This window comes from Macaca nemestrina, chromosome 5, assembly GCF_043159975.1.
Source record: "Macaca nemestrina isolate mMacNem1 chromosome 5, mMacNem.hap1, whole genome shotgun sequence".
Classification (NCBI taxonomy): domain Eukaryota; kingdom Metazoa; phylum Chordata; class Mammalia; order Primates; family Cercopithecidae; genus Macaca; species Macaca nemestrina.
Window position 1 is genome coordinate 156,383,640 of NC_092129.1, and position 25,765 is coordinate 156,409,404.

At 44.7% G+C, this 25,765-nt stretch overlaps 5 protein-coding genes across 5 annotated transcripts; 4 read left to right on the forward strand and 1 right to left on the reverse strand.

Moving 5' to 3' along the window:
* Positions 1–3,226: 3,226 nt before the first annotated feature.
* LOC105491634 (H2B clustered histone 17) lies at positions 3,227–3,700 on the reverse strand. Its single transcript, XM_011758213.3, has one exon. The coding sequence runs from the start codon at positions 3,656–3,658 to the stop codon at positions 3,278–3,280; it is 381 nt and encodes a 126-aa protein (XP_011756515.1). The 5' UTR covers positions 3,659–3,700; the 3' UTR covers positions 3,227–3,277.
* A 220-nt stretch (positions 3,701–3,920) lies between these two features.
* On the forward strand, positions 3,921–4,603 carry LOC105491635 (H2A clustered histone 17). The gene has a single exon (XM_011758214.3). The coding sequence runs from the start codon at positions 3,969–3,971 to the stop codon at positions 4,359–4,361; it is 393 nt and encodes a 130-aa protein (XP_011756516.1). The 5' UTR covers positions 3,921–3,968; the 3' UTR covers positions 4,362–4,603.
* A 1,674-nt stretch (positions 4,604–6,277) lies between these two features.
* LOC105491636 (H3 clustered histone 12) lies at positions 6,278–9,135 on the forward strand. Its single transcript, XM_011758215.3, has one exon. The coding sequence runs from the start codon at positions 6,315–6,317 to the stop codon at positions 6,723–6,725; it is 411 nt and encodes a 136-aa protein (XP_011756517.1). The 5' UTR covers positions 6,278–6,314; the 3' UTR covers positions 6,726–9,135.
* Positions 9,136–22,660: 13,525 nt separating this feature from the next.
* On the forward strand, positions 22,661–23,063 carry LOC139363195 (H4 clustered histone 13). The gene has a single exon (XM_071096097.1). It carries the CDS (start codon positions 22,699–22,701, stop codon positions 23,008–23,010), a length of 312 nt encoding a protein of 103 aa, XP_070952198.1. The 5' UTR covers positions 22,661–22,698; the 3' UTR covers positions 23,011–23,063.
* Positions 23,064–23,859: 796 nt separating this feature from the next.
* LOC139363196 (histone H3.1) lies at positions 23,860–24,808 on the forward strand. Its single transcript, XM_071096098.1, has one exon. It carries the CDS (start codon positions 23,891–23,893, stop codon positions 24,299–24,301), a length of 411 nt encoding a protein of 136 aa, XP_070952199.1. The 5' UTR covers positions 23,860–23,890; the 3' UTR covers positions 24,302–24,808.
* Positions 24,809–25,765: the final 957 nt, after the last annotated feature.

Consider the following 25,765-nt stretch of genomic DNA (forward strand, 5'->3'; position numbering starts at 1 on the left):
CCCCCACAAAGAATAACATTAATTTAAAAATAAGACAAATGTAACATAAATAGAAAAGAACAGGTTTATTTACCCGGGTAACTACTCAATCCACGATGAACAACTCTGAACGTCTTTCACCACTTTTACCTCATAGCCGTGAGAACTGAATTTTTTGTTTTTTCTTTAGTTCACTTTGCCTGTTTACTTAACTGGCAGAAAATAACTCTTGAATGCCTGATGTATGTGAGGCCTGATGCGCTATCCAGAGGGGCCAAGTGAGGAAAGAATTACTTTCAGCTGAGGATTTAGAAAGTTGGGAAGTCCGGGGCATTTGATGTGGGCCCTGATGGCAGAAAGAGCAGCTTGGTGAAAAGCTTGTCATGGATACAGGAATCTTTGTTAATGTCCAGAGATCTCAACTTCAAGGATGAAGGGCTTCACGAGATCTCTATTTTAGAGGTGAAGGGCTTGATGAAGTCAGCAGATTTGTTTTTTTAATAGTCTGTACCATGATATAAATGTTTTATTAGTTGTCAATATTGAAAATTTATAATATTTCATATTAAGCTGCACATAATCTTGAAAAATTAGAAGTCACACTGTCCGTGTGCTTGCATTGCTAGAAGGGAGAAATCAGTGAAACCAAATTGCACAGGTTTTGTCTTCACTTCTCAAGTTCCCACTGGTCCTGTTAGTTTCCATATTAGTTGGCATTTATCAATATGCTTGTGCTATGGTTGTTCTTACAGCAGAATTAAGAAAACAGTTAAATATATCTTGGTCGATTATCTCTATCAAAACTGGAAAAATGAAATATGGTGTCAGAAGTTAGTGTGTTTCAAAAAAAATAGCAAATAGCACCTCTCTTTATAGAGATAAGGCATGATTTTTAATATCCAGATATTTTTGCTCTAATGTGCTGGGCCTTTGTGAGCAACTGACTTTTAACTTCTGGTTTAAGGAATATCATAACTGTCACCTTATCTGCAAATTAAGCTAAATGTAGATATTTTATAAAGGAGAACTTGGAATAGAAAGTTGGGATGAAAGCATGGAAAATGGTCTTAAGTGCTGTTATGGACTTCATTGTGTTCCCCCAAACTTAGACCAGGTGCAGTGACTCCCGCCTGTAATCCCAGCACTTTGGGAGTCCAAGACCAGCCTGGACAACATGGTGAAACCCTATCTGTACTAAAAACACAAAAATTAGCTGGGCGCGGTGGCAGGTGCCTGCCTGTAGTTCAGCTACTCAGGAGGCTGAGGCAGAAGAATCGCTTGAACCCAGGAGGAGGAAGTTGCAGTGAGCCTAGATTGCGCTACCGCACTCCAGCCTGGGCGGCAGAGTGAGGCTGTCTCAAAAAACAAAACAAAACAAAACAAAACAAAAAAACTTAATGTTGAAGTCCCAACCCTCAGTGTAGTTGGTATTTGAAGTCAGGGCCTTTAAACGGAAAATTAAGGTTAAATTGAGTTGTAAGTGTGGGGTCTTAATCTAATAGAACTAGAAAGCGTGATCCTATTATTATTTATTTTAGGGTACAAAGCATTTTGGCTTTTGATTTTATTTATTTCTTTTGGACAGCTCTGACCAGATCACAAAACTCAACAGGACTTCCTCCCTTACCCACTCCTCGCTCTTTCTATTTACCTCCCCCACCCTCCTCCCGCTCCCTTTTAACCTCCGCACTAACGACTCTTGAAGAAGCTTGAATCCTGCAATTAAAAGGAGTGAAAAATGGAAACCCTACCCTAGCCCACTGACTCAGTAGAAAGTTAAGAAGAAAGCATTTTAACTGGGACCAGAAAACACAACGCCTTGAACTTGTGCTTTTGCTTTTTTTGCCACAAGATGGCAAGAGAAAGTCACACGTGCTCTCTCACCCACTCGGAGGCTAATCATCCCTCAGATGTTCTCTCAGGGACGCGGGATGGGCAATCTCGTAAAAGAGAGCGACGAGGAATGAAGGGAGGCGACAAATGTGATGCCAAGTTAAGGAACATGATGAAATTAGGGGACTGCTCTCCAAGTAGCTTAGCTTGTCCATAAGCTCTGTCGCCAAGCCCAAGGCGCCAAACTAATGACAAGGTACTGGGGAAGAGAACATTTTAGGGTAGTGAACGGCAAATCCTACATGTATTTTGCACGACCCGCTAACCAGTTGGCATAATTCGGGGCTGTTTGTCACCTGTGACAGAGACGACACTATTCGTCCGAGATAGCCTTCCACCCAGAGCTGCAAAGGAAGTAACGGCAGGAAAATAAAGGAAAAGCTACGGGGTGATTTTAAAGCCTGGAGTGGAATTGTGGAGGGGCTTGCTATTTTGCTTTTAAAGATTTACAGTAGAAGTTATTTATTTAAGAGAGGATAACGCTGTGGCAGAGGATGCAATGCTGAGAATTCAGGCACTGTTGAGAAGAGGGGATCATGCCTTGAAAGTCTCCACTCCCTTATACTCCCACGCTCTTGGTTTACCTCCTATTTCTGTGATCTCTTCTGGGGTCCGCTTCTCTTTAAATGAGGGATTCTCCAACTTCTGTCTCAGGATTCCTAATCATGGACTTTAAAATCCCACCTGCAGATAACGGAAAATTCATTCCCATGCCCGGAGAACCTCTTCGAAAAACACGACCCGAATGAGACTATCTGGCAAATTGCAGCCCTTGGCGGGCTTTTCAAATAGAGCGTTGACCAATCAGAGAAGGGGGACGTTACAGGCATTTAAAGATTAACCCGACCCGGCGCGGGCTATGGCTCACGCCGGTTATCCCAACACTTTGGGAGGTCGAGGCGGGTTGATCAGGAGTTGCAGACTAGTCTGGCCAAGATGGTAAAATTCCGTCTCTACTAAAAACGCAAAAATTAGCCTGGCACGGTGGCGGGCGCCTGTAATCCCAGCTACTCAGGAGGCCGAGGCAGAATTGGTTGAACACGGGAGGCGGAGCTTGCAGTAAGCCGAGATCGCGCCACTGCACTGTATCCTGGGCAACAGAGCAAGACTCCGTCTCAAAAACAAAAAAAAAAAAAGGAAGGAAGGAGTCAACGAAAGCAAACTTGTGATTGTAGTTTAAAGCACAACTGCAAGGCTTTTTCCCCAAGGGCACCTAAGGACCTAAACTAAATTTGTCAGACTGAGCTTACATACTCACACGCAACTTTTTCCCGCCATCTTCCCTCCTAACGGAGGCCGGCCGTAGCCCACTCAAAAGACTACAAGCAAAATGCACCGGCTCTTTCTCTGGAAGCGTGAGTGGCTCTGAAAAGAGCCTTTGGATTGTCGGCAGCTGCGGGCGAGCTCACTTGGAGCTGGTGTACTTGGTGACCGCCTTTGTGCCCTCGGACACGGCGTGCTTGGCCAGCTCCCCTGGCAGCAGCAGCCGCACTGCCGTCTGGATCTCCCTGGAGGTGATGGTCGAGCGCTTGTTGTAATGCGCCAGGCGGGAAGCTTCACCCGCGATGCGCTCGAAGATGTCATTGACGAAGGAGTTCATGATGCCCATGGCCTTCGATGAGATGCCGGTGTCGGGGTGGACCTGTTTCAGCACCTTGTACACGTAGATAGAGTAGCTCTCTTTGCGGCTGCGCTTGCGCTTCTTGCCGTCCTTTTTCTGGGCCTTGGTTACGGCTTTCTTAGACCCCTTTTTGGGGGCTGGAGCGGACTTAGCCGGGTCAGGCATGGCGGAGGAGAGTGAAAGACCACTCAAGAAAAAAGAATGAAGACAAGCTAGGTTATGCCCTATTTATTCACAAGTCTATATGCAGATGAGATTGAGAAACTCTTCTGTCTGATTGGAAGTTACTCAGATGACGTCGATATCAATATAGTCCAATGAAAATACGTATTTCAGAAACCTTATTTGCATTAAGAGAGAGCCGCAAGCTTAGCCAATGGCCCAGCTTCTTTTTCGCCCCCAGCAGCCGCTATAAAATGCGTCCCTCTAGTTTCCTTCCAGTCACTTTCTGACTTAGGTCACAGGTCGTTTTACCATGTCTGGACGTGGCAAGCAGGGAGGCAAGGCTCGCGCCAAGGCCAAAACCCGCTCCTCTAGAGCCGGGCTCCAGTTTCCCGTGGGGCGAGTGCACCGCCTGCTCCGCAAGGGGAACTATGCTGAGCGGGTCGGGGCCGGCGCTCCGGTTTACCTAGCGGCGGTGCTGGAGTACCTGACCGCAGAGATCCTGGAGCTGGCGGGCAACGCAGCCCGCGACAACAAAAAGACTCGCATCATCCCGCGTCACTTGCAGCTGGCCATCCGCAACGACGAGGAGCTCAACAAGCTGCTTGGTAAAGTTACCATCGCTCAGGGCGGTGTTCTGCCTAACATCCAGGCCGTGTTGCTCCCCAAGAAGACTGAGAGCCACCACAAAGCTAAGGGCAAGTAAGGACTGGACTTTAAAAGTGTAAACTTATAAGACAAAAGGCTCTTTTCAGAGCCACCCACCGTTTCTACGGAAGAACTGAGCACTGTTCTCCAAACCTATCAGAAATTTGTGGCCGAGTTCAAGCACTGAGGTCATTAGTTTCCTATTGGGTAAAATGCAGGTATTGAATCAGACCTAGTGAATACTATCCAATTGCTTCATTATACCGTTAAACGACCGTCCTTCATTGTACCCTCCCCACAAACACCTTTCTAGGTCTTTAAAAAACATTTTGGGGCCGGGCGCGGTGGTTTACGCGTGCTCAGCATTTTGGGAAACTGAGGCAGGTGGGTGGGGAGGGGAGAAATCTCTTGGGACTTTGATTTCCAGACCACCGTGATAACGAGACCTCTGCCTCTTAAAAAAAGCTGGGCGCGGTGGCTCACGCCTGTAATCCCAGCACTTTGGGAGGCCAAGGAGGGTGGATCACGAGGTCAAGAAATCGAGACCATCCTGGTCAACATGGTGAAACCTCGTCCTTACTAAAAACACAGAAATTAACCGTTCGTGGTGGCGAGCGTTGCCAGGGAGGCTGAGGCAGGAGAATCTCTTGAACCTAGGAGGCAGAGGTTGCAGTGGGCCGAGATCACGCCACTGCACTCCAGCCTGGGCAACAGAGCGAGACTCCATCTAAAAAAAAAAAAAAAAGAAAAAGAAAAAATCAATGCAGGGCGCAGCGGCCCTTGCCTGTACTTGGCGGCAGAAGAAACTTGACAGCAGAAGGAACACTTGAGCCCCAGGAGTTTGAGATTTCAGTGAGCCAAGACCTCGCCACTGCATCCAGACTGGGAGACAGAGCGAGACCCCGTCTCAAAAAAAGAAAAACAAAAGTATTTCTGGTGATCATTTGCTCCTGTGAATACAACAAATGTTAAACCAACATTTTTGTTGTTTTTATGGGTCTTTATCAATACCAGAACCTGGTAGTCCTTTGATCAACTAAAATCTCCATCCTAATAAAATGCTGTTGTCAGAACTACCCAGATTCACTGGCAAAAATCTAATCACTGACCCAAACCTATAATTCCGCGCATGCTAATGAAATTAAACAATGATTTACATAATTAATCCAATAAGCCATTGGGTTGCTTTAAACTCAGTTAATGAAGAGGTCAGATACCATTTATTGGTTCAAGCACCTATCAAACTCCTTTCCCACACTACACTGGGCAAAACTAAGGTTTTGGTGTTTTAGCGGAGAATGTGCCAGACTAAATTTAAGTTGTTTTTGTTCTGGGTGTTGATATAGTCATTAAAAGATTTAATTAAGCAGTTACAAAACGGAACTACTTTTTGGAAGTACTAGCAAATACATTGTTCTACTGTATATATTTTTACACGATCCGAAATAGGAAAAATGACCCATTGGAAATGAATTTAAGACTACGACTGACCTATACAAATTCTAGGTCAGATTATATTTTCATTGGGGGAATCTTAACATGATTGGTTGAAAACAATAAATAAAATTGGCACGGAGGGCGGGCGCAGTGGCTCACACCTGTAAGCCAAGCACTTTGGGAGTCCGAGGCGGGCGGGTAACTTGAGGTCAGGAGTTTGAGACCAGCGTGGCCAACACGGTGAAACTCCTTCTCTACTCAAAAATTAGCGGCGTCGTGGCAAGTGCCCAGCTACTCCGGAGGCTGAGGCAGAATCGCTTGAACCTGGGAGGCAGAGGTTGCAGTGAGCTGAGATCGCACCACCACACTCCACCCTGGGTTGCAGAATGAGACTCCGTCGGGGGGAGGGGTTGGCGGGGGAAGAGGTGGCAGGAACCAAATGAAGATAGTACTAAGAACCAATCAGGTTATTCCCACAGCAGTTCTGACCAATCAGGATCAGATCATCGTTATAAATTCTGGTAGAAGCCACTGTTCATTCAGTGCTTTCTTTCAGAGCATAACTTTCTCAACTATGGCTCGGACGAAGCAGACAGCCCGCAAGTCCACCGGCGGCAAGGCACCGCGGAAGCAGCTGGCCACCAAGGCAGCGCGCAAAAGCGCTCCAGCGACTGGCGGTGTGAAGAAGCCCCACCGCTACCGGCCAGGCACTGTGGCCTTGCGCGAGATCCGCCGTTATCAGAAGTCGACTGAGCTGCTCATCCGCAAACTGCCATTTCAGCGCCTGGTGCGAGAAATCGCGCAGGATTTCAAAACTGACCTTCGTTTCCAGAGCTCGGCGGTGATGGCGCTGCAAGAGGCGTGCGAGGCCTATCTGGTGGGGCTCTTTGAGGACACCAATCTCTGTGCCATTCACGCCAAGCGCGTCACTATTATGCCTAAGGACATCCAGCTTGCGCGTCGTATTCGTGGTGAGCGAGCATAATCCCCTGCTCTAGCTTGGGTTTCCTACTTGTTTCCAAAGGCTCTTTTCAGAGCCACTTACTTTCTCACGGAGGATAGCTGTCACACCATTGGTTGACTTAAATCAACTTTAAAACAGGGGTAAACTGGGGGAAACTCGTCAAGGCTTGTTCATTCTGATTCCTTCCTGTGTCCTTTGTCTTCTAAGATGGTCCTTTTCTCTGGGCCCATCTCACAAAAGGGTCTTACTTTATCCGAGGAAATCTGTACATCCAAGGTCAATCTGCTTCAAGGGGAAAGCCAAAATCCTTGCACATGCTGTCCTTTGGGGCCGAACATTGGGGATAGCATGTCCTGAACCCCATAACTAACAATTAGATTACAGGTTACATGAAATGCCATTCTTAACTGTGAAACGGGCACTGGCCTTGGATCCCTGGAAACTCGCTGAAAATCATTGACGTGAGGCCGGTTGATTAATAGAAGAAAAGGCATACAAGTGTATTTAGCACATAGACGCGAGAGACTTCAAAATGAAGACCCACCCACCAATGAGATACAGAAATTTATATATCACTTTGAGGTTATAGAAAGAATGCAAGCTTAGATCCTGGCAAAACAGATTATAGGAGGGAGAAAGGAAGAGGCTTGGCTAGCAAGGGGTGGGGGGTCTTGTTATGTAGCTGAAACCTCACAGGTAGCAGTCCTCAGAAAAAATAGATGGTAAATGTCTCTTGTCAGGCTGGGCGTGGCGGCTCAGGCCCTCCACTTTGGGAGGTTGTGGAGGGAGGATTCCCTGAGCCCAGCAGTTTGAGATCAGCCTGGGTAACAGCAAAATCCTGTCTCCACGAAAAACAAATTAAAAAGCTGGGTGTTGCAGCGCACACCTGTAGTTCTAGCTGCTCGGAAGGCTGAGGCAGGAAGATTACTTGAGCCCACCGAGTTCAAGGATGAAGTGAACTATGATTGCAACACTGCGCTCCAGCCTGGGTGACAGAGCAAGACGGTCTCTTAAAAAAGTAAAAATAAAAAAGGTATCAGACTCTCAGTTAATCTCTCCTAGATCCAGGAAAGGACTAGAAAGGGAAGGCCTGGCAACAAATGGAAATTTCCCCCACAAAAGACTGATGATTCGCAGGGCCTCATTGGTCTGCGGGCCCTGAGGCAGCCATTTCAAAATAGGTTAAAGAAATATCTTTTGGGGTAAAAGAGTTTTATTTCCTTCACTTTACTTTCCTCAAGAGATTGCTTTAAAGGTTAAATGCAGTAGTATATTCTAGGGCCTTGGACAGTGCCCCAGAAAACACATTAGGCGCACAAAAAATACTCCTTGAACTTGATTTTATCTCTGAATCTTAGTGTGGAGTACCCCTTGTGGGAGACTAAAATATGCCATCCCAAAGTACACTTTGTCCTATTTCAAGATGGCTATTCAGAGAAACTGCAAACATAGGAATAGCTTTGAAAAACTCTTTTGTAAGAGAAATTTATACCTATCAAGAAAATCTACATTAGTAAACCATGGATGCAAGTACTGGCTTTTTCTGAGGCCCCTTTTCCTGCCTAAAGAAGTATCTAAGACTGACTCAAAGGAGAGAAAACTACTTTGTCACAGGCTGTCAGCTATTCTGCGATTACCAGAGAGACTTTATCTATATAACAAGAAAACCTTTGCCTTTCCTCCCTCACCCTCCTACAACTTGTGTCACCACCTCCTCCAACTCCCCAGAAGTCCTAAGACCTTTTTTCTTTCTGTAGTCTCAGAATGGTATAAAAACATCAATTATTTGGCCCTTCTGAGAGAGAAATAATATAGGGTGGTCACAAGAGAATTGAAAATTCCAGGCAGCAGTTTCACATGACTAGCAAAAAGGAAGCTGTTGAAATAGCTGCACAAGCTAGGAGCCAAAAAGACCCTGAAAACCGAAATGTTTGCTAAGCTGAGTAAGTCCTAGTTGACCCAACATGGCACTGGATTTGACCGAGATTTCACCTGGGACCTCTTTATACACTTATTAACATACAAATCAGACACCCACCAACACCATGACAGTTCTGAGAACACCCATATTTCATGGAAAAATGGATAGCACCACAGTTCTGAGAAATTGTCACCCTTTTCCAGAAATCTTCATGAATATTCCACCCCTTGGTTAAAGAAACCCACAAAGATAGAAGTCCCAATCACTGCTGGGCAAGACTGACTCTCTTGAGTAAGCCTGCCCTTTCCTTCCTTGAGTGTGTATTTTTCACTTTGCAATAAACCTCTGTACTTTCACTATTTTCTGACTTGTCCTTGGATTCTTTCTGGCAACAGTGGCAAGGGCCTGGACACTGGCTGGGATCAACATCCTAACGGCATTTGGGTACCTCCCCTAGCCCACAGTATCATTTCTTGGAGCATTGTATTTTGTGAGGCTCTTGTGCATATGCAGGTAATAAATTTGTATGTCTTGTTTTTTTTTTTCCTGTTTATCTTTCTACTGTTGGTTAATTCCAGAGACTCAAATTATTGAAACTTCAGAAATCAAAGCAGAAGTTTAAAACAACCTTCATCCTCATGGAACTGGGGAAATACACCTAAATTGTCTGATAAGATTGGATTGAGAAGTCACTCTTGTCATTGGTCAAGATTTGGGAAATAATACAGTTTGATTAGTAACACAGAAACAAATCACTGTAATGATGTCACTTCTGCTAATGGCCAGCATTCATTTGTTTATTTATTTTTATGATTTCTGTTAGCTTCTGCTTCACAAAGCAACATTTTCCAATCTTGTGTTCCAAAACAGGAAACATTTTTGTTTAGGAGGCAGAAAAGATGAGAACAAATGCTTCAGAACCACTCCCTCCTTCCCAGAAGTGATGAAGCCCTGAAAGCGTATAAAACAAGACAGGAAACAAAGTCACTGAAAATATATTATAAATAAAGCTTATGTAGATTTCCACTCAAATGGAATCTTGAGATTCTACAAAAACTGTTTCCCAAAAATATGGTTCTCAATATGAAAGAGATTCTAGGCCTGACCCAGTGACTCATGCGTGTAATCCCAGCACTTTGGGAGGCCAAGATGAGTGGATCACCTGAGGTCAAGAGTTTGAGGCCAGCCTGGCCAACATGACGACAAAACCCTGTCTCTACTAAAAATACAAAAATTAGCCGGGTGGGGTGACCCGCACCTATAATCCCAGCTACTCAGGAGGCTGAGGCAAGAGAATCACTTGAACCCACGAGGCGAATGTTGCAGTGAGTCAAGATTGTACCACTGCACTCCAGCCTGGGCAGAGGTGGCAAAGCCAACATTGTACCACTGCACTCCGGCCTGGGCAACAAAAAGGTTCTAAAATGTAAAAAACATGTTTTTCTATATATCTGTTGATAATAATAAGGTTTCTTATCTGCACAAGATTAGAAATACTGAATTTTCTGAGATGGAAACTAGTACAAGCTACATTAAATTTTTAATCTATACAAGTACTATAGAGAACCAAGGGAAAAACTTCCCCTTTGCCATCTGAAGTTTCACTGAAAAATCAACTCACAAAGTGCAGATTAATAAGAGAAATGGCAAATGAAGTTATGATGTATACATGGGAGAGAATCATTGAGTGATCATCCAATATCCCAATAAGGCCGAAATACTTAAATAGCCTGATTTCAGAAGGGAGAGAAAAGATGGGAAATATAGGTAATTTTGTTTACGGACAATAAATAATTAATAGGGTGAATAAATGGCTTGGGGAACAGAGATTAAATGTAAATAATTCCCTTGGGAAATTGACCTAATCGCCTCCCAAAGGCCACATCTAATATCACCACATTGGAGACTAGGCTTCAACAGTGAATTCTGTGAGGACACAAACTTTCAGTTTATAGCACTAGGTATAACTTAGTGTCGGATGGGAGATGGAGAAACTCACTCTCATGTGGTGGTTTAGTGATAGTGGCTTTGCAAAAGACGTTTGGAGAACCATTCCTTCTGTGCCCAGGCCTATGCTCCAAGAAAACTCTCCTGTAGACCCATATGAGGACAGATCAAGAGTATTCATCAAAGATATTTGTGATAACATGAAAGTAGAGGTAATTTAAGTCATTGAATAAGTAAAATATAGTGGATGAATACTAACCAATGCTCTCTTTTTTGAGGTCAAGATATAAGTAAATGTCAAAAACAAGAGCTGAACTCAAGACTCCATCAACCTTACTATTGCCACTCAATTCATACTGTAAAAGAAAAGGGCTGGACGCGGTGGCTCACGCTTGTGAGCCCAGCACTTTGGGAGGCAGAGGCAGGCAGATCACAAGGTCAAGAGATCCAGGTCATCCTGGCCAACATGGTGAAACCCCGACTCTACTAAAAATACAAAAAATTAGCTGCATGTGGTGGTGCGCCTGTAGTCCCAGCTACTTGGGGAGCTGAGACAGGAGAATCACTTGAACCCGAGAGACAGAGGTTGCAGTGAGCTGAGACTACGCCATTGCACTCCAGCCTAGTGACAGCAAGACTCCGTCTCAAAAATAAAAAATAAATAAATAAAATAAAATTTCAGGGACTTCTAAATTTATTATGCCAAAGGTGAACTTAAGCCCTGAAGACTGATTCATGTAGCATATTTTCAATTATGCCTCTTAGATTATAGTTTAACTCTTTTCCTCATTGTTCTTGTTCTGTAAATGTCTAGGACAGATCCAGACCTCCCCGCTTCCAATCACTGATCTTAGTTATGCATTATCTGCCTCCTTCACTGTCCTTTGTCTAACTCAGACCAGATGATGCTCAAGACCTCATGACAGTTACATCTTCTTGAGGCTCAGAAACTAATAACCAAAAATATGGTGGGTTGACATGCTGAACTGAAGAAGCTTCAAGTTCTCTCTGACCATGCTTTGCAAAATCTCTAAATCCTCTATCTCAAAGCACTAGATGAAGTTGTTCTCTGAAGTTCCTTTATTGGCCTAAAGTCCCAGCCCACCAACGAGAACAACTGTTTTTTATTCTTTTTATCCTGTAATCTCGTTATCTATTATGGAAAAAAAAAGATCAAGAATATAACCATTGACCGGGTGCGGTGGCTCACGCCTGTAATCCCAGCACTTTGGAAGGCTGAGGTGGGCGGATCACCTGAGGTTGGGAGTTCGAGACAAGCCTGACCAACACAGAGAAACCCCGTCTCTACTAAAAATACAAAAAATTAGCAGGGCGTGGTGGCGCATGCCTGTAATCTCAGCTACTCGGGAGGCTGCGGCAGGAAAATCGCTTGAACCCGGGAGGAGGAGGTTGTGGTGAGCCGAGATCCCGAGATCGCACCATTGCACTCCAGCCTGGGTGACAAGAGTGAAACTCTGACTCAAAAAAAAAAAAAGAATGTAACCGTACCTGAACAGACCCTCAAGATAATGTTGTCTCCCAGGAGCATTCAAATTCCAAAGAGAACTATTTACAAGTTAATCTCTTTTCCCCAATCCACTCATTCTACCTAGTAATCATTTACTGCTCCTCAGCAGAATCCCTCTTCTCAGAACCTTTGGTTAACCTGTTTAGCTACGACCCAAGCACACATTCTTTCTGTAAACATTTTCTGCCTAAAGAATGTAAACTTCTGTATACTAGTTGGAAAGTGGGTAAACACTCTGCGGTTGTCTCCTATGTGCACGTTAACACATTCGTAAGCCTTTTCTCTTATAAATCTGCCTTTTGTGGTAAAATGTTGTAAATGACTACAGGACACCAGGGAAGACCACTTACCTCTTCACTATTGAGTCTCATTATAGATGAACTTCCCTGTTTTCTATCTTACACAAAGACTTCCTGACTATCATATTGTATAAGATGGAATTTTAAATACACTCTTTTAAATGTGAAAGAAAATAAAAACAAGCCGTAACTAGTCAAATTGTAACTCGTAAGTCACCTTTGTACAGAAACTTAAAATTCTACTAAATTTCTTTGTTTTCTATCGATATAAGCAAGATCTTTACTTTTATATTTGGCGGTCTGATTAATTCCATTGATCCTGGAGTCTATTTTCCAAATGGCTATTCCCAGCTTTCATTTGAATAAACTTAAAAAAATATATATTCTTAATAGAGACAGGGTGGCTATGTTGCCCAGGCTGGTAGGCTGGTCTGAACTCCTGGGCTCAAGCGATCCTCCTGTTAAAGAAAGGGTTCCCAATACAGACCTCAATAGAGGGTTCTTGGATCTCTTGCAAGAAAGAATTCAGTACAACTCCGCAGTGCAAAGTGAAAGCAAGTTTATTAAGAAAGTAAAGGAATAAAAGAATGGCTACTCCGTAGAACAGACTGGTTGCCCATTTTTATGGTTATTTCTTGATGATATGCTAAACGAGGTGTGGATTATTCATGCCGCCCCTCTTTAGACCATATAGGGTAACTTCCTGACCTTGCCATGGCGTTTGTAAATTGTCATGGCCCGCTGGGAGTGTAGCAGTGAGGACTACCAGAGGTCACTGTCATCACCATTTTGGTTTTGGCTGGCTCCTTTACTGCAATCTGCTTTATCAGCAAGGTCTTTATGACCTGTATTTTGTGCTGATCTCCTATCTCATGCCGTGACTTAGAATGCTTTAACCGTCTATGAATGCAGTCCAGGAGGTTTCAGCCTTATTTTACCAGCTGCTGTTTAAGATGGAGTTGCTCTGGTTCACACGCCTCTGACATTCTTGCTTTTGCCTCCCAAAAGGATGGGATTACAGGTGTGAGCCACCAAGCCCAGCCAATTAAATTCTTTACAAGTAAATTCTGATCCTTTCAATGATAGGTTGAAAGACTTTCAGGAGAAACTAAGAGGTTTCCTGATAGAGTTTTACAAGTCAGGTTTAAAACCGTAGGCACTCGGCGGGAAGCAATGGCTCCCGCCTATAATTCTAGCACTTTGGGACACTGAAGCGGGCGGTTTGACTGAGCTCAGGAGTTCGAGACCAGCCTGGGCAACACGGTGAAACCCCGTCTACTAAAAATACAAAAAATTAGCAGAGCGTGGAGGCCTGCGACTGTAGTCCCAGCTACTCGGGAGGCTGAGGCAAAATAATTGCTTGAACCTGGGAGGCGGAGGTTGCAGTGAGCCAAGATCCTGCCATTGCACTCCAGCCTGGGTAACAGCCAGACTCCGTCTCCAAAAAAAAAAAAAAAAAAAAAAAACCATAAGCACTCAGAATATAGCACATATGGCATAGTAAACGTCAGGCAAGAGGGCAGAGGGCGGTCGCTGTGGCTCACACCTGAGATCCCAGCACTTTGGGAGGCCGAGGCAGGTGGATCACCTATCAGGAGTTGGAGACCAGCCTGACCAACATGGAGAAACCCTGCCTCTACTAAAAATGCAGAATTAGCCAGGCGTGGTGGCGCATGCCTGTAATCCCAGCTACTCGGGAGGCTGAGGCAGGAGAATCCCTTGACATTCGCCATTGCACCCGCCATTGCACTGGAGCCTGGGCAACAAGAGCAAAGCTCTGTCTCAAATAATAATAATAATAATAATAAGGGCACAGTAAGAGGAAGAGAAGTCAAGAAGGGCAGTGGATTCTGTATCTTCAAAGTTCTTTAATTGATCTTTTTGTTTTGCTTTTTTAGAGACAGGGTCTCACTCTGTCACAGGCTGAAGTGTGGTGGTGCCATCGTAGCTCACTGATACGTTGAAGTCCTGGGCTAAAGTAATACTACTCCCTCACCCTCTGGAGTTGCTGGGGCTATAACCTTACCTGGCGTCTCAATAGGTCTTAATACCACTTGGAGGCATTATAAGCTTAAAGATGCAGGTGGGGCGCGGTGGCTCATGCCTGTAATCCCAGCACTCTGGGAGGATGAGGTGGGCTGATCACCTGAGGTCAGGAGCTGGAGGCCAGCGTGGCCAACGTGGTGAAACCCTGTCTCTACCAAAAAATACAAAAATTAGCTGAGCATGGTGGTGCGTGCCTTTAGTCCCAGCTACTTGGGAGGCTGAAGCAGGAGAATCGTTGGAACCCAGGAGGCCTAGGTTGCAGTAAGCCGTAGACCACACCACTGCCCTCCAGCCTGGGCAACAGTGAGACCCTGTTTCAAAAAACAAAACAAAAAAACGCTTAAAGATGCTCTGAGGATGAGAGCAGGGATGGTCATTTCTCTGAGGCGAGGCCAAGGAAGAAGGAAAACTTGATGTTTCCATGTCTCATGTTTAAGGTTCTGACCTGGCAAAGGCCAATGAAGTAGAATGCAAGATTTCAGAGAATAAATTAACGGAGAGGAAAAAACTGAATTGCAAATGGTGTTTTGTTTTGTTTGAGACAGGGTCTCATTGTGTTTTATATACATATATACACACACACACACATCTCTATATATATACATACACATATATATGTGGGGGGGGTGTCTTTGTGTGTGTGGTGTGTTTATGTGTGTGTATTGGAGCAGGTGAAGTGAGAACTAGAAGTACTAATAAATAAACTATTTGTGAATGAAGACCAAAGAGGGGGAAAAGCCATGTAAAACACAACCTATCAACCAATTCTAAAGCCTTATGCAAAACAAACAAAACTAGGTGTCAATGAGATAAATAGGTGGCATATCAAATGGAAATTTTAAGCTATATTAAAAAGGATTGAGGCCAACACTGAAACCACCTTTGCAAAATTATGACTGAGACAGTGAAAGAGATTTAACTTAATCAACTCCATCTTGCTTCTAACCTCCTAGCTGTCCTTGTTCATTCCTGGCCATAGACTGAACTAACTTTGGGAGAAACATAGTTTATAGTTTAAAAACAAAAACTGTAAGCCCAGCATTTTGGGAGGCCGAGGCGGGTGGATAACGAGGTCAGGAGTTCAAGACCAGCTTGGCTAAGATAGTGAAATCCCGTCTCAAGTAAAACTACAAAAATTAGCCAGACGCGGTGGCAGACGCTTGTAATCCCAGCTACTCGAGAGGCTGAGGCAGGAGAATCGCATGAACCTGGGCGGCAGAGATTGCAGTGAGCCGAGATCGCGCCATTCCACTCCAACCTGGGCGACAGAGTGAGACTCCATCTCAAAAAACAAAAAACCAAAAACCATAAACCATAACAGCCCTTTCCTGGGGCAGATCTCCTTCTTGCCTGGGGACTAGATGCAAATATGAGCCGCAAGATTTGAAATTACGGTTTAGGAGTCGTGCAACTGGAGGCTACAAGATTCAGACCGTCCCTAAACTGCTTTCAAGATCAGCACTTGAGATGTTTTGCAGACCCTACACTTGATGAATCAGCTGGCACCACACAGATCGATAAACTGGTTCATCTGATCTTGTGGTCCCCACCCAGGAACCGACTCAGTGCCAGAAAACAGCTTCGATTCCCTGTGCTTTCAGCCCTGACCAGTCAGGACTCCCGGCTCATTGGCTTCTCCCCATCCACCAAGTTATCCTTAAAAATCGTACTCCCTGGGCATCCAGCTCGGGTCCCCTTCCACGCTGTGGAAGCTTTGTCCTTTCGCTCTTCACAATAAACCTTGCTACCGCTAAAACAAAACAAAACAAACAAACAAACAAAAAACCTGTACTCCCCGAATGCCCGGCTCTGCGTGAGTTACTCTTTCTTTATTGCAATTCCCCTGTATTGATAAATAGGCTCTATCTAGGCAGAGGGCAACCTTGGGCGGTTACAGTACTCTAAAGTAAGGACATTAAGAAATTGTCAGAGACAACTGCAGATCAGCAAGCATCCCCCAGAACATCGAAAAGATAAGCACACTTCATTCATTTGCTTGAGCATAGAGGGAATTATATGGAAATGAAAATACTACTAGCATTTCTCTTGGAAAAGTAAAACTTTTTTTTTTTTTTTTTTTTTTGAGACGGAATCTCGCTCTGTCGCACAGGCTGGAGTGCAGTGGCACGATCTCGGCTCATTGCAACCTCCACCTCCCGGGTTCAAGGGATTCTCCTGCCTCAGCCTCCGGAGTAGCTGGGACTACAGGCGCGTGTCACCACGCCCGGCCAGTTTTTTGTATTTTTAGTAGAGACAGAGTTTCGCTGTGTTAGCCAGGATGGTATCGATCTCCTGATCTCGTGATCCACCCGCCTCAGCCTCCCAAAGTGCTGGGATTACAGGCGTGGGACACCGCGACCGGCCAGGAAAAGTAAGTATTTTAAATCTCTTTTTAAAATATCTTTTTAATTTCTATTATTTATTTCTTTTGTTTTCTTTTTTTCTAGTCAATCTTGAGCATGGTAGAAGTACAACTTTTTTTTTTTTTTTTTTTTTTTTTGTGAGACAGCTTCTTGCTCTGTCACCCAGGCTGGAGTGCAATGCTGCAATATTGACTCACTGTAACCTCTGCCTCCTGGGTTCAATTGATTCTCGTGCCTCAACCTCCTGAGTAACTGAGATTACAAGTACAGGCCACCATGCCCAGTTAATTTTTTGTGTGTTTTTAGTAGAGACGAGGTTTCATCATCTTCGCCAGGCTAGTCTCACTCTCCTGGCCTCAAGTGATCTGCCTGCCTCAGGCAGTACAACTCTTTTTTAATGTGAAAAGAATACACAATATATTCCAGTTAACCAACAAGGATATACTGAGCAACTGTCATATCAATTAACATTATCATAAGTGAGGAAAACAAAAAGGAGTCATTTAAAAATGTACTTAATTTAAATGAAACAAACTTTTTTTTTAAAATTAAGAAATCTTCTATTTGTTTCCATACTGGTAGGAGAAGAGAACTAACAAAGTATCTGATTTAACGATTTAACACAGAGAATTTTCAAGGGTCTGGGTGTGGTGGCTCATGCCTGTAATCCCAGCAGGTTGGAAGGCTGAGGCAGGTGGACCGCTTGAGCCCAGGAGTTCGAGACCAGCCTGGGCAACATGGTGGAACCCCATCTCTACAAAAAATATAAAAATTAGCTGAGCATGAATGGTGGATCACACCTGTAGTCCCAGGGTCTGGGAAGGCTGAGGTGGTAAGATCGCACTCCAACCTTGGTGACAGAGCAAGAGCCCACCTTGGGGAAAAAAAAAAAATTACATATCTGAAAAACACAGATGTCAATGCTGTAGAGCACAGAAGTTGGGAGACCATAAGGGTCACAGCCTGAACTATAACAAAAAAGAGGTTAACAGCCGGGGCAGGTGGCTCACGCCTGTAATCCCAGCACTCTGGGAGGCCGAGGCGAGCGGATAACGAGGTCAGGAGATGGTGACCATCCTGCCTAACACGATGGGACCCCGTCTCTACCAAAATTCCAAAAAAATTAGCCAGGCCTGTTGGCAGACACCTGTAGTCCCAGCTACTTGGGAAGCTGAGGCAGGAGAAAGGCACGAACCCGGGAGGCGGAGCTTGCAGGGAGCCGAGATCATGCCACTGCACTCCAGCCTGGGCGACAGAGCGAGACTCCGTCTCAAAAAAAAAAAAAAAAAAAAAAAAAGGTTGACAAATGTAAAGCCTAACAAATGAATCTAATCAAAGTTTTACCTGACACTAGAGACTTCAGAAATGAAGCTCCAAAGATCCAGGGAAAACTATCTATTTTCATATGTACCTCCAATGAAGAATAGACAGACATTTAGAAATGTGTTTAGACAAAGACAGTATTGAAGAAACTTAGCAAACCTTGTCCAGATTCTTCTTGGCCTCTCTGTATAGCATTCCATCCTCCTAGATATGGCAGGACCCCTTTGGAATGACAGTCTTCAAGGGAGAAGGGAGGGTAACTTTCTAGGTTTTAAGGCTTGCTTTGAGGGAGAACAGTTGTAGTTTCTGTGACCTACTTTGGGGAAGAGACCTTCTGGTTTGTATGACTCTCTTCCAGGGGAGAACAGGAGGAGGTCGGAAAGACTTTGCTTCTGAGGGTCCTCCAATCTCCTTTAGTTCAAAGTACTCAGCATGCCAAGATGTCATACTTTCAGGAATTATGTTCTGAGCCCCAACAATGTAAATATTCTCAGGGCAATGCACTTATTTATTTATTTATTTATTTATTTATTTATTTATTTGTATTTATTTACTTTATTTTTTTGAGATGGAGTCTTGCTCTGTCGCCCAGGCTGGAGTGCAGTGGTATGATCCCGGCTCACTGCAACCTCCACCTCCCGGGTTCAAGCAATTCTCCTGCCTCAGCCTCCTGAGAAGCTACAGCATGTCAATATGCCATACTTTGGGGAATTATGTTCTGAGCCCCAACAATGTAAATATTCCCAGGGCAAAGCATTTTTGTATTTATATTTATTTATTTAGAGACAGAGTATCGCTTTGTTGCCCAGGCTGGAGTCCAGTGGTGTGATCTCGGCTAACTGCAACCTTCGCTTCTCAGGTTCAAGCAATTCTCCTGCCTCAGCCTCCTGAGTAGCTGGGATTACACGCATGCGCCACTATGCCCAGATAATTTTTGTGTGTATTTTTTTTCTTTTTTCGTTTTCTTTTTTTTTTTTTTTTTGTGACTGAGTCTCGCTTTGTTGCCCAGGCTGGAGTGCAGTGGTGCCATCTTGGCTCCCTGCAAGCGCCGCCTCCTGGGTTCAGGCCATTCTCCTGCCTCAGCCTCCCCTGGGACTACAGGCGTCCGCGGTGATGCCCAGCTAATTTTTTGTATTTTTGGTACAGACGAGGTTTCACCATGTTAGCCAGGATGGTCTCGATCTCCTGACCTCGTGATCCGCCCACCTCGGCCTCCCAAAGTGCTGGGATTACAGGCGTGAGCCACCGCTCCCGGCCACTTCGTGTGTATTTTTAATAAAGACAGGGTTTCACCAGGTTGACCAGGCTGGCCAGGAACTCCTGACTTCAGGTGATCCAACAGCCTCAGCCTCCCCAAGTGCTGGCATTACAAGAGTGAGCCACCGCGCCCAGCCCAAGGGCAAAATATTTTCAAGGCAATCAGTAAACCAGAGCTCTTTCATAGGATTGTGAAAGGAAAATAAATCTCAGGACCCCAAAACCACTAAGCCAAGGGAAAAGTCAAGCTGGGAACTATGTCAGGCAAACCTGTCTTCCATTTTATTCCTAAATAAGATAGCTATAATAAAAAGCTACATACCTCCCTTACAATTTTCCCATAAGGAAATTCCTTGTGGACAAAGGATAAAGAGAACTCAAAGTCATCCTTCTGAGGCTCACCTGAGACACATGTGTATCTGATTGCGTCCTCTGCCCTATTATTTATGTAAAAATGCAGATTCACTGAGCCAGACTAAATTGTGTATTCAATGGGAGGCTGATCAATGACTCAAAAGAATGCAGTCTTTTGTCTCGAATCTACTTCTAACCTGGAAGCCCCCACTTCGAGTTGTCCTGCCTTACTGAACCGAACCAACATACATCTTACACATGTTGATTGATATCTTTTGTCTCCCTAAACTGTATAAAAGCAAGCTATACCCCAACTACCTTGGGCACATGTTATCAGGACCTCCTGAGGCTGTATCATAGGCCCATCCTTAATCTTGGCAAAACAAACTTTCTAAATTGATTGACACCTGCCTCAGATACCTTTTGGTTTACAGGATGTTATATAGACAACCAGAATATTCCTCCCCCAAAATATACCACTTGGCTATAAGGATTATTTTGAGAAACAGCTCACACAGAAAAAGCACTGAAAACGGTAAAAGTTTCTCTTTCATGAAGCAACAAAAACAAACACAACTCCTTTCATGTATAAAAGACATTTCCCTTGGTAAAGATGTCCTCCTTGGTTATATCAGAAGAGGAGAATGGCCCTCAGAGACAATTCTTACCACCTGAGATGACTTGAACCTGCATACAAGACTTCATCAGATAATCCTTGTCTTCCATTAGTTTACTCCCTATATTTTCCTTCCCACAGTTTACTCCCCTAGGAAACCACCACCTCTTTAAAATGGTATACAAACCCCCGGGTCTGTCTGCCTCCATGGGCTTTTATTCCCTTTCTGTGAAGGCTCCCATATGCATATATACAGCAATAAATCTTTTCCCCTGTTAATCTGTCTTTTGTCCATTTAATTTGTAGGGCCCAACTACAAAGCCTAACAGAGTAAAATAAAAGTTTCTTATTCTACAGTTTCCTTCACCAGATAAAGGAGCACTTATAAGGGTTTTCAGTGCTTCTAGATTTCATCTTGAAAAAATTAATTATAAAATAACATATTCAATACCTTGTTTTATGGTCCAAAATGCTGCCTAGTTTTTCTGTAGTTGGAAAAGAGGATTGCTGAGATTAATGCTCCACATGAGATACAGGGTTTAAACCTTCAAGTTTAAGCACTTAGGTTGCATTGTTAAAAGAGAGGGGAAAAGGCCCGGCCTGGTGGCTCATGCCTGTAATCCCAGCACTTTGGGAGGCTGAGGTGGGCGGATCACCTGAGGTCAGGAGTTTGAGACCAGCCTGGCCAACACGGCGAAACTCCGCCTGTACTAAAAATACAAAAATTAGCTGAACGTGGTGGCGGGTGCCTTTAATCCCAGCTACTTAGGAGGCTAAGGCTGCAGAATCGCTTGAACCCGGGAGGCAGAGATTGCAGTGTGCAGAGAATGCGCCATTGTACTCCAGCCTGGGGGGACAAGAGTGAAACTCTGTTAAAAAAAAAAAGGAGGGGGGGGAGAGGCCAGCCTAGCTCAGCGAGAAATTGATTAACTGATACAACATAAGTATGTAATGTTTTGCACATACAGTAATCATAGAATAGTTCATAATATACTTGGAGAGACTGACTTTTAGAATAAAATTACATGTTTGTTAAAGGCATAAATAATCTAACACTTTTGAAATATAAAAGGTAAACATTACTGAGAAACGGAATCTGATAGCTGGAAGGCAGGGCAAAGCAGGGCCAGCCTAGGTCAGGAAGGTCACCCAACATGAAACTGTTTTTTTGTTTTGTTTTGTTTTTTGTTTTTTTGAGATGGAGTCTCACTCTGTTGCCCAGGCTGGAGTGCATGGAGTGCAGTGGTGAGGTCTTGGCTCACTGCAACCTCCGCCTCCCGGGTTCAAGCGATTCTCCTGCCTCAACCTCCCGAGTAGGTGGGGTTATGGGCGCCCTCCACCATGCCTGGCCAATTTTCTTTATTTTTAGTAGAAAAGGGGTTTCGCCATCTCAGCCAGGCTGGTCTCGAACTCCTGACTTCGTGGTCCACCTGCATCGGCCTCCCTAAGGTCTGGGATTACAGGCGTAAGCCACAGAGTCCAGCCATTTGAAACTCTTTTTCTTGGAATAAAGTCATCCTTGGTCTTTCCCTCCTGCATTTTATTTGTAAATGTAAAAGACAGGGTTTCCCGGCACAGCTGATTTCCTAGTTCAACAGAAAAGAGGAACAAGAGGGAGCTCAAGCAGCATCTTCACCACTCGAAGGAACTAGAGGGTAAAAGCCACCTTTCTTTCTCAAACAGCTTCCTGAAGTGTTTCTAGGTGGAATGAGGGGGAAAAAAATAGGAAATCAGTTCTTTCCCCAAAAATGTGGTCGGGGAGGGAGGTAAACGAACAGAAAGGACAGCTACAGAAAGAATAAAAGGTAAGGAAAAGAATAGAGAACCAAATTTGGGAAAGGTGAGGAATCCCACCTTGGAGCTATCATCAGGTGTAGTCTTTCGCAGTCAGCCACTCCACAGGCTGATCACTTCGAGATTGTACGGAAGCAGTTTCTACACACGATTTCACAACTGCCCGAAACGACTGTGATTATCCCTCTAGAGATGGCGCCACTTGATTCCAGCAGCCACAAAGCACTACAGCAATCGATGCTAAGAAGTGACAGGAAAAACAGGCTGCAACGATCCAGCCAAAGGAATGTCGTTGCAGCGGCGGTCAACCTAAAACACTGTGGAAGGGCAAGATGAGCTCAGTAACTTTTAATTGGGCATATTTTCAGAATCTGGAGTTTAAGCACCGCCCTTTCTATTTTTTTTCTGAAGTCGTTGGCAGGGCGTAAGGTCTGCGATTGACCGGATGCAGCTGGTGTGGACAGTTCTCAATCAGGTCCGATTTATCACTATATGTATAAGTACTGCTGCGAGACTCGCTGTGTTGCATTTTACTTAGTACAAGATATGTCTGGGCGCGGCAAAGGTGGGAAGGGTCTGGGCAAAGGAGGCGCTAAGCGCCACCGCAAAGTCCTGCGCGACAATATTCAGGGTATCACCAAGCCAGCCATCCGACGCCTGGCACGGCGAGGAGGCGTTAAGCGCATCTCAGGCCTTATATACGAGGAGACGCGCGGAGTTCTTAAGGTGTTTTTGGAGAATGTGATCCGCGATGCAGTTACCTACACGGAACATGCCAAACGCAAGACAGTCACGGCCATGGATGTGGTTTACGCGCTCAAGCGCCAGGGTCGCACCCTCTATGGCTTTGGCGGCTGAGTGTTTTCCTTACTTATCCCATTCCTCAAAGGCCCTTCTCAGGGCCACCCATGAAATCTGTGAAAGGGCTGTAGACTAGAGCCTTAATGTCCTAAGAACATCTAAACGTATGGCAGTTTTGGCAAATTAGCGATTCTACATAAGCAGTCTCTAAGGTTTATTGCGGTTCGGTGCCCCTTTCAGCATTACTTAGTGGTTAAAAGTGTCGTATTCTCTGATAGACGGCCAAATTTATAACACCTCCGGTTTTTGCAAGTCACAGTGGAACATCCGGTCTCATTTACCTTGTGTCGATTACTTTCCCGCTATGAATGCAAGGGCTGTGTAACTATGACACTAGTCCGCAACGCTCAAAATGCCTCAATATCGCCCTTTACAGAAAAAGTCGGCCAACTTCTAAAACATTCTTAAGTACGTTTAAATTTGAGAAATACTGGCATACCTACAACGCTCGAGTTTCATATCCCCTTCAATGCCTCCACTTAAAAATTTACTCTAGTTTCACTTTTCCTTCACGTTCCTTAACTTTTTGTCAAACCAATAATGACACCACATAATTCAAATAGTGCAAGGCAAGTTTAGATTTTTCAAGCTTACATTTAAACAGGATTTTGATGCATGAAAATTCCTAGAGTTTAGGGGGATTTTTTGTTTCCGTTTTTGTTTTTCTTTAGCTATCAAAACCATTTTACGTTTCTTGACCCAAAGCTGAGGCGGAATGTCTCCCTTTCACTGGCAGATTAAACTGGGAGCCAATTCCGTGTGTGAGACGTGGCATGCCACAGTCTACTGTCCAATCAGAACGCGAGGGCAGCTATAAATACAGGGATGATCAGTTTTTTTTCTCTCATTTGTGTTGAGTAGTTAGGCCTACTTAGCAATGGCACGGACAAAGCAGACAGCTCGCAAGTCCACCGGCGGCAAAGCGCCGCGCAAGCAGCTGGCCACCAAGGCGGCTCGCAAGAGTGCTCCGGCCACCGGTGGAGTCAAGAAGCCCCATCGCTACCGCCCCGGCACCGTGGCTCTGCGCGAGATCCGCCGCTACCAGAAGTCCACTGAGCTGCTAATCCGGAAGCTACCTTTTCAGCGCTTGGTACGGGAGATCGCACAGGACTTTAAGACCGACCTGCGCTTCCAGAGCTCGGCGGTGATGGCGCTGCAAGAGGCTTGCGAGGCCTACCTGGTGGGGCTATTTGAGGACACCAACCTGTGCGCCATTCACGCCAAGCGCGTCACTATTATGCCCAAAGACATCCAGCTTGCGCGCCGCATCCGAGGGGAGAGGGCATAAATGTTTTTCTATCATCCCAAAAAGTCTGTCCAACCCCAAAAGGCTCTTTTCAGAGCCCCTCAATTGTCACCGAAAGGAAGCTGTAGATTTTGAGACGTGTCTTAAATCCATGTTACTTACAAGTTGTGGACAAAACGTAGTCGTGGCTCAACACACTAATGCAGGAGTTAGGTCACAGGCTGTTGATATGCTAAGTCAATTCCACATGCAGAACCTGCTCCTACTGATAAGAATTACCATTCAAAAAAGACATATGTCATAGGGACAATTGTGCAGATGAAGTTTAACTTTTGAAAAGTATTACTGTTCTTTGAGGAATGTGTTTCCTGCTTGTCTATCTGCCCCTAAGGAAGGGAACAAGTAATATAGTGAGTGTACACAGGCTCTTGTGAGGCCGAGGCGGCCAGATCACAAGGTCAGTACATCGAGACTATCCTGGCTAACACGATGAAACCGTCTACTGAAAAAAAAAAAATTGCCGGGAGGGTGGCACGCGCCTGTAGTCCCAGCTACTCCGGAGGCTGAGGCAAGAGCATTGCTTGAACCTGGGAGGCGGAGGTTGCAGTGAGCCGAGATCGCGCCACTATCCTCCAGCCTGGGCTACAGAGCCAGACCAGACTCCCTCTCAAAAAAAAACACCAAAAACCAAAAATCAGGCTCTAAAAACTGCACACATGAGAGTGGAACAATAGACAATCAGGACTCAGAAGGGATGAAAGAATGAATGATACGTTACTTAATTTGTACAATGTAAGCTATTTAGCTCTCGTATACCCCATGTAACTTGACCACCATGGAGCATATGCATGTAACAAAGTTGCCATTTGTACCCCACGCAAGTAAGAATTTTGACCAAAAGCTCAACACTTTTGTTCTGTTTCAATGTAATGTTTAGCAAGCCATGTGTTAGGTAGTGGGCCTCTGAAGAGGGATACTTTAACCTACCGACTGTGAAATGAACTTTTAGCTCTGTAAGTGGACCTTAAAAAGTATTTTCCTGTCATTTCACAATATGTTTGTCATAGATCGTGGAGTTGGATTTTCATGAGGTGTTTTTTTTTGTTGTTGTTTTTTGTTTGGTTTGGTTTGGTTTGGTTTGGTTTTTCCGAGAGAATCAGTCTGGGTATTCAACTTCAAGTGGTATTTAAAGCTCTTCCTGGTTTCTAACCAAACTTGTCCAGTATTTTCAGCTGTTTAGAGTTTGGCAGAGATGTGAAGGCAGTTTTTCTCCCCAGTGCTCTCAGCCAGCTCAGCCATGTATCTGTGCCTTCCCTTCTTTCTCATATTGGATTCACTCTTGCAAAGAGGCATGCAGTGGTGTCCAGCCCTTTGGCTTCCCTGGGCCACATTGGAAGCAGAAGAGTTGTGTTGGGCCACACATAAAATACAGGCTCACTAAGGATAATTGATGAAAGAAAAGAAAAGGAAGGAAGGAAGGAAAGAAGGAAGGAAGGAAAGAAGGAA

Excerpts from the sequence above, each read along its gene's own strand:
- LOC105491634 (XM_011758213.3), bottom strand. The coding sequence starts at position 3,658 with ATGCCTGACCCGGCTAAGTCCGCTCCAGCCCCCAAAAAGGGGTCTAAG.
- LOC105491635 (XM_011758214.3), top strand. The coding sequence starts at position 3,969 with ATGTCTGGACGTGGCAAGCAGGGAGGCAAGGCTCGCGCCAAGGCCAAA.
- LOC105491636 (XM_011758215.3), top strand. The coding sequence starts at position 6,315 with ATGGCTCGGACGAAGCAGACAGCCCGCAAGTCCACCGGCGGCAAGGCA.
- LOC139363195 (XM_071096097.1), top strand. The coding sequence starts at position 22,699 with ATGTCTGGGCGCGGCAAAGGTGGGAAGGGTCTGGGCAAAGGAGGCGCT.
- LOC139363196 (XM_071096098.1), top strand. The coding sequence starts at position 23,891 with ATGGCACGGACAAAGCAGACAGCTCGCAAGTCCACCGGCGGCAAAGCG.